This window comes from Schistocerca piceifrons, chromosome 1, assembly GCF_021461385.2.
Source record: "Schistocerca piceifrons isolate TAMUIC-IGC-003096 chromosome 1, iqSchPice1.1, whole genome shotgun sequence".
Lineage (NCBI taxonomy): Eukaryota > Metazoa > Arthropoda > Insecta > Orthoptera > Acrididae > Schistocerca > Schistocerca piceifrons.
Genome location: NC_060138.1, coordinates 182,385,006 through 182,403,617, shown reverse-complemented (window position 1 = coordinate 182,403,617; position 18,612 = coordinate 182,385,006). Strand labels below are relative to the sequence as shown.

Here is an 18,612-nt window from a genome sequence, read left to right as displayed (position 1 = left end):
AGCGCCTTTAACCGCACGGCCACTTCGGCCGGCGACTGACATGTTATTGTAACGCTCTATGCGTGTTGGTGGCAGTCGGTTGGTTGGGACACAACAGCCAGGAAGTCTCCGCGGCGTGAGGTCAGGCTGGGACCGCACGCGTGGTTGGATTCAGAGGCACTAACTGCGAGAGCTACAAAGTTCGTCGCCCACCGAACCTGGTCACTGAAGTTGAGTGATCAGTTAAGCTGTTATGAAACCTCAACTACTGTGACATGTCTTCGTTCATTGCCGGTTGTTGCTTCCTGGGAAGTTCCGGCTAGCAGCAATGTATGGTGTGTTGCAGTCGTTGAAATTTTGCAGCCGTCTTCCTGTGTGGTCTTTAACTATTACATTGGTTGTTACTGACCAGTGATGTGCACGAGCGGTATTTTCTGCTTTGTGGGCATTAACACCCCAGTTATCTGCCATGGTCGTTAGCATAGTTTTCCGGCAGTGTGTTTTTCTTCGCCGTGTTGATGCTGTCCGACACGGCATGTAGTTCGACAGCCTTTTAGTTGTTTGTTCATTTTTTTTCTTAGAGTGGTTATTGTGCCTTGGCAGTTTTTAGACGCCAATTTTGAAGACGTAGTGCTGCTGGTATCTTCGTCCTCGGCTGATACCTTCAGTTCTCGTGCCATTGGTTGGGTGGAAGGGAACGGATTAAGTTGATGATCGGTCCTTCAGCCGTCCCTGGGTCGAGGTGCCATCCATTTATTTAACCTTACTTTTGGCTGCCTGTCTCACCTCACCTTACGTTAGAGCTACCACATCAGGCCGACCCTTGGAACACTTCTGAGCACCACTGTTCTGTTGGTTTTAGCTTGTGATTTTCATTTTAGTCTGAAGTATGGTGTGAGGCCTTCATTCGTCTATTAATTTAGTTTGTTTTAATTTTAAAACATGGCCTTGAGCTGACTTAAATTAAAATTTGAAGATTGATTTGTTTAAAAACTAAATTTTGAATGTTTGTTGTATCTGAAATTCTTGTTATCAAGGCCTAAAGCCCTGAGTTCTTTAATGTTCTGTGTATGGCCTTCAGCTGAACTTTTAAGTGAAATATTTTTAAGATAAGCCCTTCAGCCATCTTTAATTAAATTTTGAAGATTAATTTGTTTAAAACGAATTTTTTAAAAAGATTTTGCTCTATCTGAAATTCTTGTTATCCGGGGCCTAAGCCCTGAGTTGTTCAATGTCTTGAGTGTGTTCTTCAGCCGAGTATTTACGTGAAATTTTTTTTTTAGTGTGGCCTTCAGCCGCATGTATTCTTTAAAGAATTTTTTATAACTTGTGCTCAGGCCTTCAGCCGTTCTTGTTTTTGCTGTGGTTTTGGGCCTTCAGCCCAGGAGGTATCTCAAGTTTTCTTAACTAGGCCTTTAGCTATATTTTTTTATTTTGATCCTTTAAGGCAATGTGTAATTAAGTGGTACTTAGGAAAATAAAAGTTTGTGTGTTTTCAGCAACTGACAGTAACTGATTAAGGCCCCCTCCACAACCATAACCTGATCCGCTCTATCTTGCGAAAGCATATTTCAATCTGAATTTCCGTGTCGAGTGTATTAAGCATGTGAGAAGAGTAGCAGAACGCAGATAAACTATCGAATACTGACTATAATACAACCCTAAGTGACTTCAGTATTTGGTTGAAATCTGCACAGTACACTTCTATCGCTCACATGCCTGATGCAGACAAAATACCTTTGTTCCTATACGAAGCGATCAAAAAGTTTCCGTTCGAAAGCCGTACAGTCCAGAATCGATACACCAATCAGGCAAAATTGCCATGAGCATGGAGGCAATCATACCACCCACGCACCAGCCTGAAGACACCCGTTCGGTAAAACACCGTGACCTGCTGCGTGAAGAAGTCTGTAACTGCCCGAGACTCGAACTCGGGACCTTTGCCTTTCGCGGGCAAGTGCTCTACCAACTTGCCTTCAATATTTGACTACCTGTAATTTGTAAGTTGCAGCGAGTTTTAAACAATTCTTAATTTATTGCCATTCCTGGCGTGTAGGGCCTTCTGTCCAGATCACAGTGGCTTGCTTTTAAAACATTATCCGCTGTATCTGTATTTAATGATGATCTGCTAAATTGTAACTCACTGAAAACACTATTACTTACAGAGTTATTTATTCCTTCATTAATAACCTGTGGTATTTTTATTTATTGTTGAGTCTGGAATTACTGGTTTAAAATAAATTGTGTGTTACTGTAAAAGACAAGCAATAGTAACTGATTATGGCCCCGTCCACATCGTAACCGAATCCTGCCTTCCCTTGACTACCAGGTTTCACGGATACTTCTAGATCGTTCCTCATCTGTTCGGTCGAGGTGGCCGTCAGGTGATACTTTGGTAGCAGCCAGCGTATAAGAACAACTTTTGTTTCGCAAACATAACTAAAAAAACAAGCAGGTGAAAAGTGAACGAGTTTCTTGAGCCGGGACGTCTGAGACGGGGCCCGCTGGCCACTGACCTGGAGAGCACGACGCCGCCCGGCTTGTTGATGAGCTGGTCGTGGTGCAGCACGGACTCGTTCCAGGGCACGTCCAGGAAGGCGAGCACGCGCGCCATCCAGAGGCGGGGGTGCAGCACCAGCTGCTCGTAGGGCACCATGAGGCAGCGCGCCGGGCCCACCTCGCGGCACTGCCCGTGCATCACCTGCACCGCCGAGTTCCACTTGCCCAGGCACTGCCGGTAGCTCGACAGGTCGAAGCCCGTTATCGTCACCTGCAACATTACACGGTCGCGCCTTAATGAGCTGTACTCAAAGCTAGGAATAGCGGTTACTGGTGAAAGAAGCAGTTTTCGGTTTTATCGGTTCCTTTTCCACGCCAGTTTGACTGCTGAAACAGCCGGCCGCGGTGGCCGTGCGGTTCTGGCGCTGCAGTCCGGAACCGCGGGGCATGGGGCATGGGGCATGGGTGTGTGTGATGCCCTTAGGTTAGTTAGGTTTAAGTAGTTGTAAGTTCTAGGGGACTTATGACCTAAGATGTTGAGTCCCATAGTGCTCAGAGCCATTTGAACTGCTGAAACCGCTTAAAACGACCGGTTTCTGAAATAATAGATTTTCGGTTTTTTGTTCGTGTTATTTCCTGTAATATGCGTAGAAATTGAAGAAACGTTGAAAAATTGCGATTCTCCCAGTTTCAAGATACATAGAATCAAAATATTAAATTAAATAAGAAAATGAAAGAAAACCTAGTCCATCCACCCTTCGCTGCTTTTCTCGAAAAATGATAAGTGGATGAATACTAAAAAAAATCACCAGTATTGTCCCATTTCTACATCTACATCTACATCTACATACATACTCAGCAATCCACCATACGGTGCGTGGCGAAGGGTACCTCGTACCACAACTAGCATCTTCTTTCCCTGTTCCACTCCCAAACAGAAGGAGGGAAAAATGACTACCTATATGCCTCTGTACGTGCCGTAATCTCTGTTATCTTATCTTTGTGGTCTTTCCGCGAAATAGAAGTTGGCGGCAGTAAAATTGTACTGCAATTAAGCCTCAAATGCCGGTTCTCTAAATTTCCTCAGTAGCGATTCACAAAAAGAACGCCTCCTTTCCTCTAGAGACTCCCTCCGGTTGTCAGCTCTGCAAGATCCATGCACTAATTTATATTTACGTGACAAACCCTAATTCTAGGGCTATATTTCATTTTTGACAAATGGATCTATGCCGACATTTGTAAAAACGGCGATGGTACATTAGTCCTTACTTATGTAAAATTGCCACCTTCTGAAGAAGACAAATTTATGTTTGTCGAAACCTAGGTAAAGAATTCTTTATCCATTGCAACTGGTCGGCTGTTTATAATTTTATTAAAGGAAATTATCGTCGAAAGGACTAACTCAGAATAAAGATAAGTCAAAATAGCCTGCGGCGAAATTAAAAGCAAGGGTGGCAACATTAAGAGTGCATTGGGAATTCTACAGTTAAACGCAGACGACACTGATCTATAATGACTTGATAGAAACTGCAGTCAAGGAGGGTGACCTAGGAGATCCAGTATTAGAATCAAAATTTAAAAAACTTCTGGAAGAGCTGAGACGAAACATTCCTTTTCAATTACTGCTCTGTCCAGTCACACTAATGTTACCAGCTTTCAAATTTCTGAATAACCACCTTGTACGGCATGGAACGCTTCTGGATTGGGTTTACATCTGAGGAGTTTGGTGGCCAGTCCTGTTGGTAGGTGCCATCGTGCTGAGGGAAAACATACTGCATGTACGTGTGGGCGTGGTCCCAAGGATAGACGCATACTTATGTTGATGCATTGCGCCTTTCAGAATGACGAGATCACCCAGGGAATGCTGCGAAAAAATACCCCAGACCATACATGTTGTAGGGTGTTTGCTTTCAGATGTTTCACACCATACACGCCAACGGCCGTCGCCCAGTGAAGCATAAAACGTGATTCATCTAAAGGGGCACCTGTTCCTACTCTGTGGACGTCTAACTGCGGTACTGGCGTGCAAATTACAGCCTTCTGCGCCTGTGAACAGCTGCACGAGTGCATGAACCAGGCCTTGGCTGCAGAGGCCCATACGCAGCGCTGTTTGCTGAACCGTCGTTGATGAAACACTATTGGTAGCCCCTTGGTTCATCTGGGCTGTCCGTTGCTCAACAGTTGCACGCCTATTTGCCGATACACTTCTCTGCAGTTGTTGTTCACCCCTGTCATCCATGGCCCGGTATTGGTTAGCGCCAATCTGTCATGCACGGCGGCATGAGATCAGTTTACTAACATAGCCGCTTCGGAAACGCTTGCACCCTGGGAATTCTTCCCAGAGAGCGAGTGATCATGCTGTTTTGGGCACCAGATAAATTGCTCAGTTCCCGCATTTCGACAACGGCTGCTCGAGGTCAATCCTTCCAAAATCCAGGCGATCATTGTAGGCAAAACCACCCTTTCCTTCAGCCTCCTTAATTTTTATCTCACCATCTATGGCCGCCTGCAGGTACCTTGGCATCATCCTTGACTGTCGCCTCTCCTTGACCCCCCATCCCCAGACGATCCAAGCCAAGGCACGCTCCCGACTCCGCCTCCTCAAGCTCCTTTCTGGCCGCAAATGGGGTCTGAATCCCTCCACAATCCTCCACACCTATAAATCTCTCGTCCACCCTATCCTCTGTTATGCCCATCCCACGTGGATCTCCATGCCTCCTTTCTTCTATAAGTCTCTTCAAATCCTGGAACACTATGCGATCCGCCTCGCCTATCGCATCTGCCTCCCTTCCCCCACATGGATCCTCTACGACTTAATCCCTTTCCCACACCTCCACCTCTTCCTTGAACGGGTACAGATCCTTTACACCTCCCATAAACTTGATCCCCACACCCGCTTGTCTCTCGCATCCTTTCCCAACCCCATCCGCTGCCGCGCCTGTGTACTTGTATCCCACCCGCTCTCCATCTTACCACACTCCATTCCCTTGCCCAAGGTGGCTTCCATCTGATCCTCCTACCAGCTTTGATCCTCCCCTTCCTCCTCCTGTTTTTCCTCCAGGGCACCCTTTCCCTTCTCTCCCTCCTCACTTCCTCCCCCCTCCTCCCTCCCATCCCTCCACCCTCCCTTCTTCTTTTCCACTGGCATCTCACCCCCCCTCCCTTCTTCCCTCACCTCTTCCCTCAGGCAGGTCCCTGGCTTTTTCGTGTGCACAGTGAGTTTTTAATGTGCCAGAGATCGTCGCCACTGTGATAGTGTTTGTCTACCCATCCATTACTCAGTGTCTCTCATTCAGTGTTCTACCGTTCACGTGTGAAACTCTGTGTCTCCGTTGTGTACTGTGCTGAACATTTTGATACAAACAGCGCATACGTGATCGCCTTCATTTATTTTAATGTCTGTCTCCTGTTTTTATCCTCCATGTATGTTTGTTTATGTGTCTTCTTGTTTTCTGTATGGTTTTTCTGTGTCCGAGGAGTGGCATAGATAGGCCGCTGCCAGCCTACCTTTTTGTAAAGGCATTAAAATTACAATCAAGTAAAAGAAAAGAAGACTGAGGGCCCGTTAAATGCTGCCTTTAAGTAAAGCAAAGGCACCAGAGAGACAGTTCTGACATTGTGCTTGACGATGGAAGCAAAACTGAAGAAAAATCAACCCACGTTCATATGATTTGTGGACCTAGAGAAAACATTCGCCAATGCAAAACCGAGCCGTTTGCGTTTACGGCGTGAGATGTCTGAAAGCCACACCCTGCAACAATCATCAGAAGTGTCTGTGACGGAGGAGAGTACTTTATGGCCTAGGGGATGTTCTCGTATTATTCTCTGGATGAACTCGTCATTCCGGAAGGCACAATCTATCAACACAAGTATGTATCTATCCTCTGGACCAATTCCAAGTCTACACGCAGTTTATTTATCCTGAACACATGGCATGTACCAGCAAGATTACGCAACGTGTCACAGAACTGGCAGTCTACATGCATGGCTCGAAGAGCACCACTACGACTTTAGCGTACTTCGCTCGCCATGAGACTTCCCGGATTTAAAGCCAACCGAGAATCTGTGGGACCGCTTCGATCGAGCTGAAAATTGTGATAAAAATATGAGTAATCTACAGGGAAAGATAGATTATATACAAAATGTACAAGGTTCAAGAGGAAACAATACGACTGGAAGACCAAGGACGAAGTTCTCGGATTAAAATGGATCTAGGACAAGGATTCCTACCGTCCGTTTTACACATCGAAGAAGCAATGACGGAAATCAAACAAATATTCCAGAATGGGATTAAAATTCTGGGTGAAAGGATGTCAACGATAAGATTTATTTAGGACATTGTTCTCCTTAGTGAAAGTGGAGAAGGATTACAGGATCTGTTGAATGGAGTAAACAGTCTAATGACTGCAGAATATGGATTGGGGGTAAACCAGAAAAAGACAAAGATAATTACAAGTAGCAGAAATGAGAATAACGAAAAATTGAGCATCTTGGTAGATGAATTTAAGGATTTCGTCTATATTGGAAGCAAGGAAGACATAAACAGCAGACTAGCATGGGGAAAGAGGGCTCTCCTGGCCAGTAGAAGTCTAGTGGGCCTTAAATTGAGGAAGGAATTTTTGGGAAAGTACTTTTGGAGCACAGTGAATCATGGACAGTGGGAAACCAGGAACTGAAGAGAATCGAAGCATTTGAGATATGGCGCTACAGGAGAATGTTGAAAATTAGGTAGAATAATGACATAACGAATGAGGAGATTCTCCATAGAATCTGCGAAGAAAGAAACAAATGACAACAGTGATAAGAAGAAGGGACCAGATGACAGGAGTGTGTTACGATCTCAGGGAACAGCCTGCGTGGTACTAGAGGTAGGCGTAGAGTTCAAAGGTGTGGGGGAAGACTGAGTTTGGAAAAGGCTTCGTCGAAAAAGAAATAGAGGCTGCAGTAGCTACTCTGTGTTGAAGAGGTTAGCGCACGAGAGGAATTAGTAGTGCGCTGCATCAAACCATTCAGAAAATTAGAAAAGCGTGTGTTTTATAAGAACTACTGCTTGAGGTGTTGGTGGTATTGACATCAATTGTGCACGTCCTCCACAGTGAACGCAACATTATGAGGGGCCACCCAGAAGAAACCGGGACTGTTTTTAAAAGCTATACAGGGTGGTCCATTGATCGTGACCAGGCCAAATATCTCACGAAATAAGCGTCAAACGAAAAAACTACAAAGAAAAAAACTTGTCTGGCTTGAAGGGGGAGACCAGATGGCGCTATGGTTGGCCCGCTAGATGGCGCTGCCATAAGTCAAACAGATATCAACTGCGTTTCTTTTAAATAGGAACCCCCATTTTTTATCACATATTCGTGTAGTACGTAAAGAAATACACTCCTGGAAATTGAAATAAGAACACCGTGAATTGATTGTCCCAGGAAGGGGAAACTTTATTGACACATTCCTGGGGTCAGATACATCACATGATCACACTGACAGAACCACAGGCACATAGACACAGGCAACAGAGCATGCACAATGTCGGCACTAGTACAGCGTATATCCACCTTTCGCACAATACAGGCTGCTATTCTCCCATGGAGACGATCGTAGAGATGCTGGATGTAGTCCTGTGGAACGGCTTGCCATGCCATTTCCACCTGGCGCCTCAGTTGGACCAGCGTTCGTGCTGGACGTGCAGACCGCGTGAGACGACGCTTCATCCAGTCCCAAACATGCTCAATGGGGGACAGATCCGGAGATCTTGCTGGCCAGGGTAGTTGACTTACACCTTCTAGAGCACGTTGGGTGGCACGGGATACATGCGGACGTGCATTGTCCTGTTGGAACAGCAAGTTCCCTTGCCGGTCTAGGAAAGGTAGAACGATGGGTTCGATGACGGTTTGGATGTGCCGTGCACTATTCAGTGTCCCCTCGACGATCACCAGTGGTGTACGGCCAGTGTAGGAGATCGCTCCCCACACGATGATGCCGGGTGTTGGCCCTGTGTGCCTCGGTCGTATGCAGTCCTGATTGTGGCGCTCACCTGCACGGCGCCAAACACGCATACGACCATCATTGGCACCAAGGCAGAAGCGACTCTCATCGCTGAAGACGACACGTCTCCATTCGTCCCTCCATTGACGCCTGTCGCGACACCACTGGAGGCGGGCTGCACGATGTTGGGGCGTGAGCGGAAGACGGCCTAACGGTGTGCGGGACCGTAGCCCAGCTTCATGGAGACGGTTGCGAATGGTCTTCGCCGATACCCCAGGAGCAACAGTGTCCCTAATTTGCTGGGAAGTGGCGGTGCGGTCCCCTACGGCACTGCGTAGGATCCTACGGTCTTGGCGTGCATCCGTGCGTCGCTGCGGTCCGGTCCCAGGTCGACGGGCACGTGCACCTTCCGCCGACCACTGGTGACAACATCGATGTACTGTGGAGACCTCACGCCCCACGTGTTGAGCAATTCGGCGGTACGTCCACCCGGCCTCCCGCATGCCCACTATACGCCCTCGCTCAAAGTCCGTCAACTGCACATACGGTTCACGTCCACGCTGTCGCGGCATGCTACCAGTGTTAAAGACTGCGATGGAGCTCCATATCCCACGGCAAACTGGCTGACACTGACGGCGGCGGTGCACAAATGCTGCGCAGCTAGCGCCATTCGACGGCCAACACCGCGGTTCCTGGTGTGCCCGCTGTGCCGTGCGTGTGATCATTGCTTGTATAGCCCTCTCGCAGTGTCCGGAGCAAGTATGGCGGGTCTGACACACCGGTGTCAATGTGTTCTTTTTTCCATTTCCAGGAGTGTATAAATGTTTTAGTTGGACCACTTTTTTCGCTTTCTGATAGATGGCGCTGTAATAGTCACAAACATGTGGCTCACAATTTTAGACGAACAGTTGGCGACTGGCAGGTTTTTTAAATTAAAATACAGAACGTTGGTAGGTTTGAACATTTTATTTCGGTTATTCTATTGTGATACATGTACCTTTGTGAACTTATCATTTATGAGAACGCATGTGATTACCTGTAAATACCACATTAATGCAATAAATGATCAAAGTGATGTCCGTCAACCTCAATGCATTTGGCAATACGTGTAACGACACTCCTCAACAGCGAGTAGTTCCCCTCCGTAATGTTCGTACATGCATTGACAGTGCGCTGACGCATGTTGTCAGGCGCTGTCGGTGGATCACGATAGCAAATATCCTTCAACTTTCCCCACAGGAAGAAATCCAGAGACGTCAGATCCGGTCAACGTGCGGGCCATAGTATGGTGCTTCGACGACCAATCCACCTGTCATCAAATATGCTATTCAATACCGCTTCAACTGCACGCAAGCTATGTGCCGGATATCCATCATATTGCAAGTACATCGCCATTCTGTCATGCAGTGAAACATCTTGTAGTTACATCGGTAGAACATTACGTAGGAAGTATGGATACATTGCACCATTTAAATTGCCCTCGATACAATGTGGGCCAATTATCCTTCCTCCCATAATGTCGCACCATACATTAAACCGCCAAGGTCGCTGACGTTCCACTTGTCGCAGCCATTGTGGATTTTCCGTTGCCCAATAGTGCATATTACGCCGGTTTATGTTAGCGCTGTTGGTGAATGACGCTTCGTCGCTAAATAGAACACGTGCAAAAAATCTGTCATCGTTCCGTAATTTCTCTTGTGCCCAGTGACAGAACTGCACACGACGTTCAAAGTAGTCGCCAAGCAATTTCTGGTGCATAGAAATATGGTACAGGTGTAATCGATGTTGATGTAGCGTTCTTAATACCGACGTTTTTGAGATTCCCGATTCTCGCTCAATTTGTCTGCTACTAATGTGCGGATTAGCCGCGACAGCATCTAAAACACCGACTTGGGCATTATCATTTGTTGCACGTCGTGGTTGACGTTTCACATGTGACTGAACACTTCCTGTTTCCTTAAATAACGTAACTATCCGGCGAACGGTCCGGACACTTTGATGATATCGTCCAGGATACTTAGTAGCATACATAGCACACTTCCGTTGGGCATTTTGATCACAAAAGCCATACATCAACATGATATCGACCTTTTCCGGAATTGGTAAACGGTCCATTTCAACACGGGTAATGTATCACGAAGCAAATACCGTCCGCACTGGCGGAATGTTACGTGATACCACGTATTTATAAGTTTGTGACTATTACAGCGCCATCTATCACAAAGCGAAAACAGTGGTCCAACTAAAACATTCATACGTACAACACGAATATGTAATAAAAATGGGGGTTCCTATTTAAAAAAAAAAAACGCTGTTGATATCCGTTTCACCTATGGCAGCGCCTTCTAGCGGGGCAACAATAGAGCCATCTGGTTTTCCCCTTCAAGCTAGACGAGTTTCGTTCTTTGTAGTTTTTTCGATTGATGCTTATTTGGTGAGATATTTGACCTGGTCACTATCAATGGACCACCCTGTATATTTTTTTTGAAATCGTTTATAAAACAACCTTATCCCCTTCAAAATACTTCTCATTACCACTGATACATTTGTCCTACCGGTGTTTCCACTGTTCGAAACACTTTTTGTAGTCATCTTTAGAGATGGCTGACAGCTGCGCGCTCGTTTTTTTCTTGGCTTCTCCATAGTTGTCAAATCGGTATCCTTTCATGCCCCTTTTCATGCATGGAAGTAAGAAAAAATCGCACGGAGCCAGGTCAGACTAGTAAGGTGCGTGGGGCAGCGAAACCATGCTATTTGTAGCCAATAACTGTCTAACAGAGATGGCTGTGTGTCCGAGTGCGTTGTCGAGCTGGAAGAATCAGTTTTCTGTCTGCCACAAATCGGGCTCAACCGAACTTCAAAATAACACAATAATCTCTGACAGTTGATCAATTGTCTGTCGATGGTCTGTGAGCACAAGCTCTCGAATATTTTCAATATTTTCGTCGATTCGTGCTGTTGATGGACGTCCAGAACGAGGTTTATCATCAATCGCCATTTTCAATTCGAGCAAACAATTCGTACACCTCGGTTTCTCCTGTGGTGTCACCGCCAGACACCACACTTGCTAGGAGGTAGCCTTTAAATCGGCCGCGGTCCGTTGGTATACGTCGGACCCGCGTGTCGCCACTATCAGTGATTGCAGACCGAGCGCCGCCACGCGGCAGGTCTAGTCTATAGAGACTCCCTAGCACTCGCCCCAGTTGTACAGCCGACTTTGCTAGCGATGGTTCACTGTCTACATACGTTCTCATTTGCAGAGACGACAGTTTAGCATAGCCTTCAGCTACGTCATTTGCTACGACCTAGCAAGGCGCCATATTCAGTTACTATAAGAACTATCTTCAAGAATGAATTCTGAACAGATAATATTGTGAATCATGTACCGTCAAGAGCGACGTTCATCATTAACGGATTAAAGTTAAGTATCAAACTAATTACGTCCGCTTTCTGAATTCTCATTCCTTGTCATGTTCCAGACCTCACGTCAGTATAGTTCTTCCCTCCTCACGCTAGCCTGCTTGAGCTAAAACGCGTGCATTTTGGCCTCCACTCGTAACACGGTGTTGGCTCTTCTGCTAACACAAAATTTCCCATAGGGTCGTCTTGGTAATCTGTTTTCAACATTAAAACAGTTTCAGCGCCGTTTTTACCGAGTAGAAAACAAAATTTCACAGCTGCACGTTGTTCAGTTAAACATGTCACCATAATAAACGAAACAAGAACAAAACGGCGCTAGCAAAAACGATCACTGCAGATGGGCAGAACAAGCCAGGTCGACAACACAGGCAGCACTGAACTGGCAATGAGCTGCGGTACACACGCCTAGCGAAGAAATGCTTACTACACAAGCTGCACCCACGCCAGTGTTAATCCGGTTGTGTATGGGTACCCCCTCGCTAAATGGAGTTTGCTAAATGAGTATCGCACAGAGTCGCAGCGCGTGGTGAGCTCGTACCTTCCTGGAGATGATGGAGTGCACGGTGGCGCGGCCGTCGCGCAGCATGAAGATGAACTTGGCGTTGGGGAAGAGCTCGGCCAGGTAGGCGGCAGACTTGAGCGTCAGCGGATCCTTGTTGCAGAGCCGCGGCGCCGGCTCGCCGTGGCGCGCGATCACCTCCAGGCAGAAGGCTGCGATCGCCGAGTCCAGCACCTGCCGGCCAAACCGGGCACCACAGGCTGCAGCGTGTACAAAATAACTTGACCGGTTGCTGTGCGGACGGCGTGGAAGGGGACCGATCAGTGTGCTGCGGAAGGGCATGTGCAGTTCGACAACTGAAGCCTGTACGCTACAGCCTAGTGAGTCTGGAAACGATCACATTAGCAGGGCAGGTCATTGCAACTAATAATCCGGCAAATATAGACGTTCAAAGTCAGTACTTTCTACATTACTGAAAAAGAAGTGGTGGCATAAAAAACTCTCAACCATAAAAAAACACATCCGCAGACGCACTGCCAGAAAAAAAAAGATACAACAAAGAAGGGGAAAAGTGGAGTGTAGCGGACGATGTTGATTACTACAGTAGTGACAAATGTAAAACACAGAATACGAGTCATGTCGAAATTCTGCATGAGTCACCTCACATTGTATTACTCTGCATTACCTAAATCTAATTATGTATGACGGTAGTATCTGTTCCCGAAAGAACAGTTACCGTTAATGACCATGCGGCCTTGCTAGAAACTAAATGATAATTGAATGGACACCCTAGCATCAAAGAGGCGTTGATATACTTCATTGGGACATGTTGAAAATGTGTGCCCCGACCGGGTCTCGAACCCGGGATCTCCTGCTTACACCGGTCGGGGCATCCAATTTCAACATGTCTCCAATCAAGTATATGAACGCCTCTTTGCAGCTAGGGTGTGCATTCAATTATCATTTCATTTCTAGCTAAGCTGCCTGGTCATCAACGGTATCTGTTCTTTCGGGAACAGATACTACCGTCATACATAGTTAAAATATGCCTTCCCGGCCATTGACCTTCTTGTCTGAACGCACACGCTATTCCCGAACTCGTATGGGACTTGGTAGATTAATCTGCCACGAGTAATGAGTATGATGGGCAAACATCTATTAGGCGCAATACGAATGTAGTGGTGTGGACATGTTGGGAATGGGAATCTCGCGGGGAGCGTGCAAGGTATAAGTCCCTGCAGGCGCACTAACCTCTGTGCCCTCGGTGGCTCAAATGGATAGAGCGTCTGCCGTCTCAGCAGGAGATTCCGGGTTCGAGACACGGTGGGGCACACATTTTCAACATGCCCCCAACGAACTCTATCAACGCCTCTTAGCAGCTAGGGTGTCCAATTATCATTTCCAAATCTAATTATTTCTCCTTCTTGTACACATTTCCAGAAGTATTAAACCTCTTTCTTTATTGTCTATATTGTGCGACTGGAATAGCTGGTGGTTCCTACAACACTCTCAAGCACACTTTTTAATGGCATTGTTGCTTCCTCGTTTGTCTCCTCTTGCATAAATTTAATGGGACTGCACATAATCAGCGTGGCTGCAAGTGCGCAGGATGGCAGGCGTCAGTCAACGGTGGCGGCCACCACTTCAGAACAGAAGGGATGCACTCGACCAGCGCTCATGACGACTGTGTGTTTCCGAGCAAAACCCCAAGCTAACAACTTTTTACTCTTCAGTATTTACATTAATGGCAGCACTTAGAAGGAGCACAGTGAATCTGTGTACACCGGAGAGTCAAAACATTATGACCACTTACGTAATACCTTGTTTGTCCGTCTTTGGAATGGAATACGAGGGGCGTTTGAAAAGCCCGTGCAAAAATAAAAACTACTTATGTGTTTGAGGTAAACATTCCCTATTTTTCGACGTATTCTCCATTTAGACTTACACACTTCGTCCAACGTTGTTCTAATTTGTTGATCCCCGCCGAATAATAGGAATTGTACAAGTCTGCAAAATAGCTATTAGTTGCTGCAATCACCTCCTCGTTTCAATAAAATCTTTGTCCCGACAGCCATTTCTTAAATTGGAGAACAAATCGTAGTCAGAGGGAGGCAAGTTTGGACAATAGGGAGGATGTGAAACGAGTTGTAATCTTATTTCCATTAATTTTGCGACCACAAATGCTGAGGTGTGTGCGGGTGCATTGTCGTGATGGAAAAGGACTTTTTTGCGGTCCAATCGCCGGCGTTTTTCTTGCAGCTCGGTTTTCAAACCGTCCAATAACGATGAATAATATGCACTTGTAATAGTCGATGAGGATTATCCCTTGCATATCCCAAAAGACAGTCGCCATAACCTTTCCGGCCGAAGGACTGGTCTTCGCCTTTTTTTGGTGCAGATTCTCACTTGGTAACCCATTGTTTAGATTGTTGTTTGGTCTCAGGGGTATAGTAATGTATCCATGTTTCATTTACAGTGACGAAACGACGGTTAAAGTCCTGCGGATTCTTCCTGAACAGCTGCAAACAATCCTTGCAACACTTTCCACGATTCCGTTTTTGGTCAAGCGTGAGCAATTGCGGAACCCATCTTGCGGATAGCTTTCTCATGTCCAAATGTTTATGCATAGTATTATGTATCCATTCATTCGAGATGTCCATAGCACTATCAATCTCACGCACTTTAACACTTCTGTCATCCATCACCATATCATGGATTTTATCAATGATTTCTGGAGTCGTTACCTCCACAGGGCGTCCAGAATGTTCAGCACTACTGGTGCCCATATGGCCACTCCGAAAATTTTGAAACCACTTATAAACCGTTCTAATCGAAGGTGCAGAGTCACTGTAAAGTTTATCAAGCTTCTCTTTACTGTCCTGAGCCGTTTTGCCTTTCATTAAGTATTCTTTAATCACCACACGAAATTCTTCTACGTCCATTTTTTGACAATCACTCGACTTCCTTCATTCACACGAATGCCAAACGCAAAGAAATAGACCAATATGGCTGAAACTTTGTGTGCGTTCTTTCCAGGGATGCTACTAATTAAACATGACCTCGATACGCGCCGGTGGTGCCATGTGTCGGACTGCACGGACTTTTCAAACGCCCCTCGTACTTAATTGATTCCGCATTTCAGGCATCCGACAATTCGTTAGATTGTTTGTGGAGGTATGTAGCATTATATGTCTACGCACAGGTCGTGTATTTCGCGTAAATAACGGGCCACTGATTTGCATATGCGGTGACAGTACCCGATAGCGATCTAGACTTGTTCCATAGGATTTACATCAGGCGAATTTGATGGCGAGACATCAACGTGAGTTCACTATAACGCTCCTCAAACCACTGCATCACTGCTGTGGCTGCGAGATATGGCCTATTATACTGCTGAAAGATGACAACACCGTCGGGGAAGACATCAAGCACGAAGGGATGCAGGTCGTTCGCAGCTGTGAACATGTCTTTGATTACTACCACAAGTCCAATGCAAGCGCAGGAGAATGTCTCCCATAGTTAACACTGCTCCGACGAACCTGCGTCCGTGGAGAACTGCACATTTCTGGCCGTCGTTCAGTTCGATGGCGTCATTCGTGGAGACGACCATCGATCTAGTGTAGTCAAATTACGATTCACTCGAAGAGCCGACACGTTTCCATTGATCAACGATCGAAACCCGATGATCCAGTGCCTACTGCAATCGCCATTGACGACGTCGTTGGATCAACATGTGAACACGCAGGGGTGGTCTGCTGCGGAGCTCCATGTTGAACAATGTACGATGAACGGTGTCCTTCGAATCACTTTTGCCTGCACCAGCATTGTGCTCTTTCGTCAGAGATGCCACAGATCACAGACAAGTCTCCGAACACTTTCTGTGGAAAGTCGTGGACGTCCAACGATTTAGCACCAAGTGATAGTTTCACTGTTCTTCTACCTCTATCTGGAGATGCTAACGACAATAGCACATAAACACTCGGCCAGCTTCGCTGTTTTCGAGATAATCAGTCACAGGCTCTGATTAATAATAATCCGCCCTTTGTCAAAGTCGCTTATCTCAATGAATTACTCTATTTGCAACGCTAGGGTGCTCCACCGTACGTGTCTACTCTGTCTACACATTTCTGTTGCCGCGTCAGTTGCCCGCAACGCCACCAGGTGGCATCCAACGTTGCAGTGGCCAATGGTCATAATGTTTTGGCTGATCAGTGTACACACTCCTCCATTTCAAACTGATTTACTCATTGTTATTTTGCGGGGTATTTAAAATAAACGTGTCACATATTCCTACAGGAGGTAGTATTAATCAAAACTAGAAGAAACATATCTACAACAATATGTCCCGAAACGAATACCTGATGAGACAACAGCCAGTCTATCCTCTCATTCCCATCTGTCGTGTTACGTAGAAAACAGTTTAGGCAGTGTTGAATGTAGGTTACCACGCTTCCCCCGTCCTTCTCCACAGTGAATCACGCACTCCTTCAAATACACCTACCTCTATTCGGAAAGTGTGACGTACATCGGTCACACGCTCCTGTATATCCGCACACTGTCGATGGTTTGGGCTTTTACCACTGAATTTGAATGTCCCCATAGCCGCAAGTACAACGGATTCAGGTCCAGTGAACAGGAAGACCAGAAATCCTTGTCTTCTCTCCATTTCACTTCACCTACTCCCGCTATATTTAGAGTGAGCCTTTGCACTTCTCTTTCCAGATTTTCTTGCTTCTCTAACACGTTCTAAATTCTGACATTCCACAGTCCGACTCGTAGGATGTTATCCTTTCGTTGGTTACGCCATGTTTCTCTCAAGATCACCTCTATCTTGGCAGTCCCGACCTGTGGGCTAGCTCAGTATCTGTATCAATGGAGAGATTATTATGACACTTTTTCAATTACAGGCCACATGTTCTGCGGATACGGATCATGTATCTTCTGCCTCCTCATGCCGTTGATCATTCCTCCGCCTTTTAGGTGCAGTTTCCCACACCAACGGCAGGAAAGTACCCTTAACTCCTCTACGCTCCTACGCCGTCTTTGACAAGGCCACTGGCAGGATGAAGGTGACTTCTTATGCCGGAAACCTTTTCCCACCATTTCTGACGATTTTCATTCAAAGTTCAATCTGTGGCGGGGATTGAACATATTTTGATTACGTGTGAGAGACACTACCACGAGTCCATACGAAAGTGATAAAGGAATTGTTTGTTCAGAAGTGTCCGCACAGGAGTATCGTTGAGACCTAATAGCAACTCCAATTTTTCTAACACTTGTGTGAGATTTATTTCCTACTTGTCAAGATAACATGCTCTCTCATCTGCACCGTACAAACTACGCGGGGCCTACCGCAGTCTATTGGAGCTCGCTGCAAATAATTCAGTGTCGGGGAACAGCCTGCAGAATAATTTGGTAGATGGCTTGGCTCACGCCTTGTGACCACTTGCCAGCCTTGCAGCAGCTGCCGCGGCGTGTTTACCTCTTTAGAGAGTCCAGCCTCCTCGAGCCTGACGCTCTCCTTCTGCGACTTGAGCCAGTGGGAGCGCATCTGCAGGATGCGGGGAATCACGCGCGTCTCCTGGCCGCACCTGCAAACAGGCAACAACTGAGTAGTTATTCAGTAAACAGACCACACACGTCATTGTACACGTTATGGAATCATCTCCTCAAGCACAAGTTTTAATAACACTGCCTGACAGAAAAAAACTGAAGCATCAAAAGGGGAGGAGAAAAAGTAACCTCACAGGCTGAGATGATATATGATGTAACTTCATTGGTTCCAAAATCGAGCAAAATTTACAAAGATTTGGGTAGTGTGACCCCACTTGTCAGAGTGACATAGCACTCGTTCTGGCATGGATGAATGCAGTGAACTATAAGAAGACGTTGGCTACACAGTGGCGCAGCAGCTGTCGTCGTAGGGAACCAAGAAAGGAGCAGAAATGTTTAGCGAACATGTGATTACAGTAAACAGAAGTTTTACAAAAGAAGTCCATCCATTATAAGGAGCTAACTAAGCGTCATGCAGTGAGAGGTTCCATCTACTAACACATGAGCGAACTATCGAAAGCTAAGACTAAAGACTGCAAGAGAGACTCGGCCGAGTAGCCACCTCTGGCCATCCTATATCGTGGCGGCAGAGGACGCTCGTAGTTGGAACTGCTGAAGGCGTGCCAGCGGCTGCGCATCATTGGAGTTAGTTAGTTGGTTGGTTGCGTGTTCCATTG

The 18,612-nt window shown here is 46.3% G+C and overlaps 1 protein-coding gene across 1 annotated transcript in view; it reads right to left on the bottom strand.

The window, feature by feature from the left end:
• Positions 1-18,612, bottom strand: part of LOC124798119 (protein-tyrosine sulfotransferase-like) — a 343,624-nt gene that overhangs the window by 32,796 nt on the left and 292,216 nt on the right. The window contains exons 4-6 of the mRNA XM_047261416.1: positions 17,865-17,973; positions 12,422-12,616; positions 2,496-2,749 (exon numbers count right to left, since the gene is read on the bottom strand). Of these exons, the coding sequence (XP_047117372.1) occupies positions 2,496-2,749; positions 12,422-12,616; positions 17,865-17,973 (558 nt within the window). The remainder of the gene's footprint in view (positions 1-2,495; positions 2,750-12,421; positions 12,617-17,864; positions 17,974-18,612) is intronic.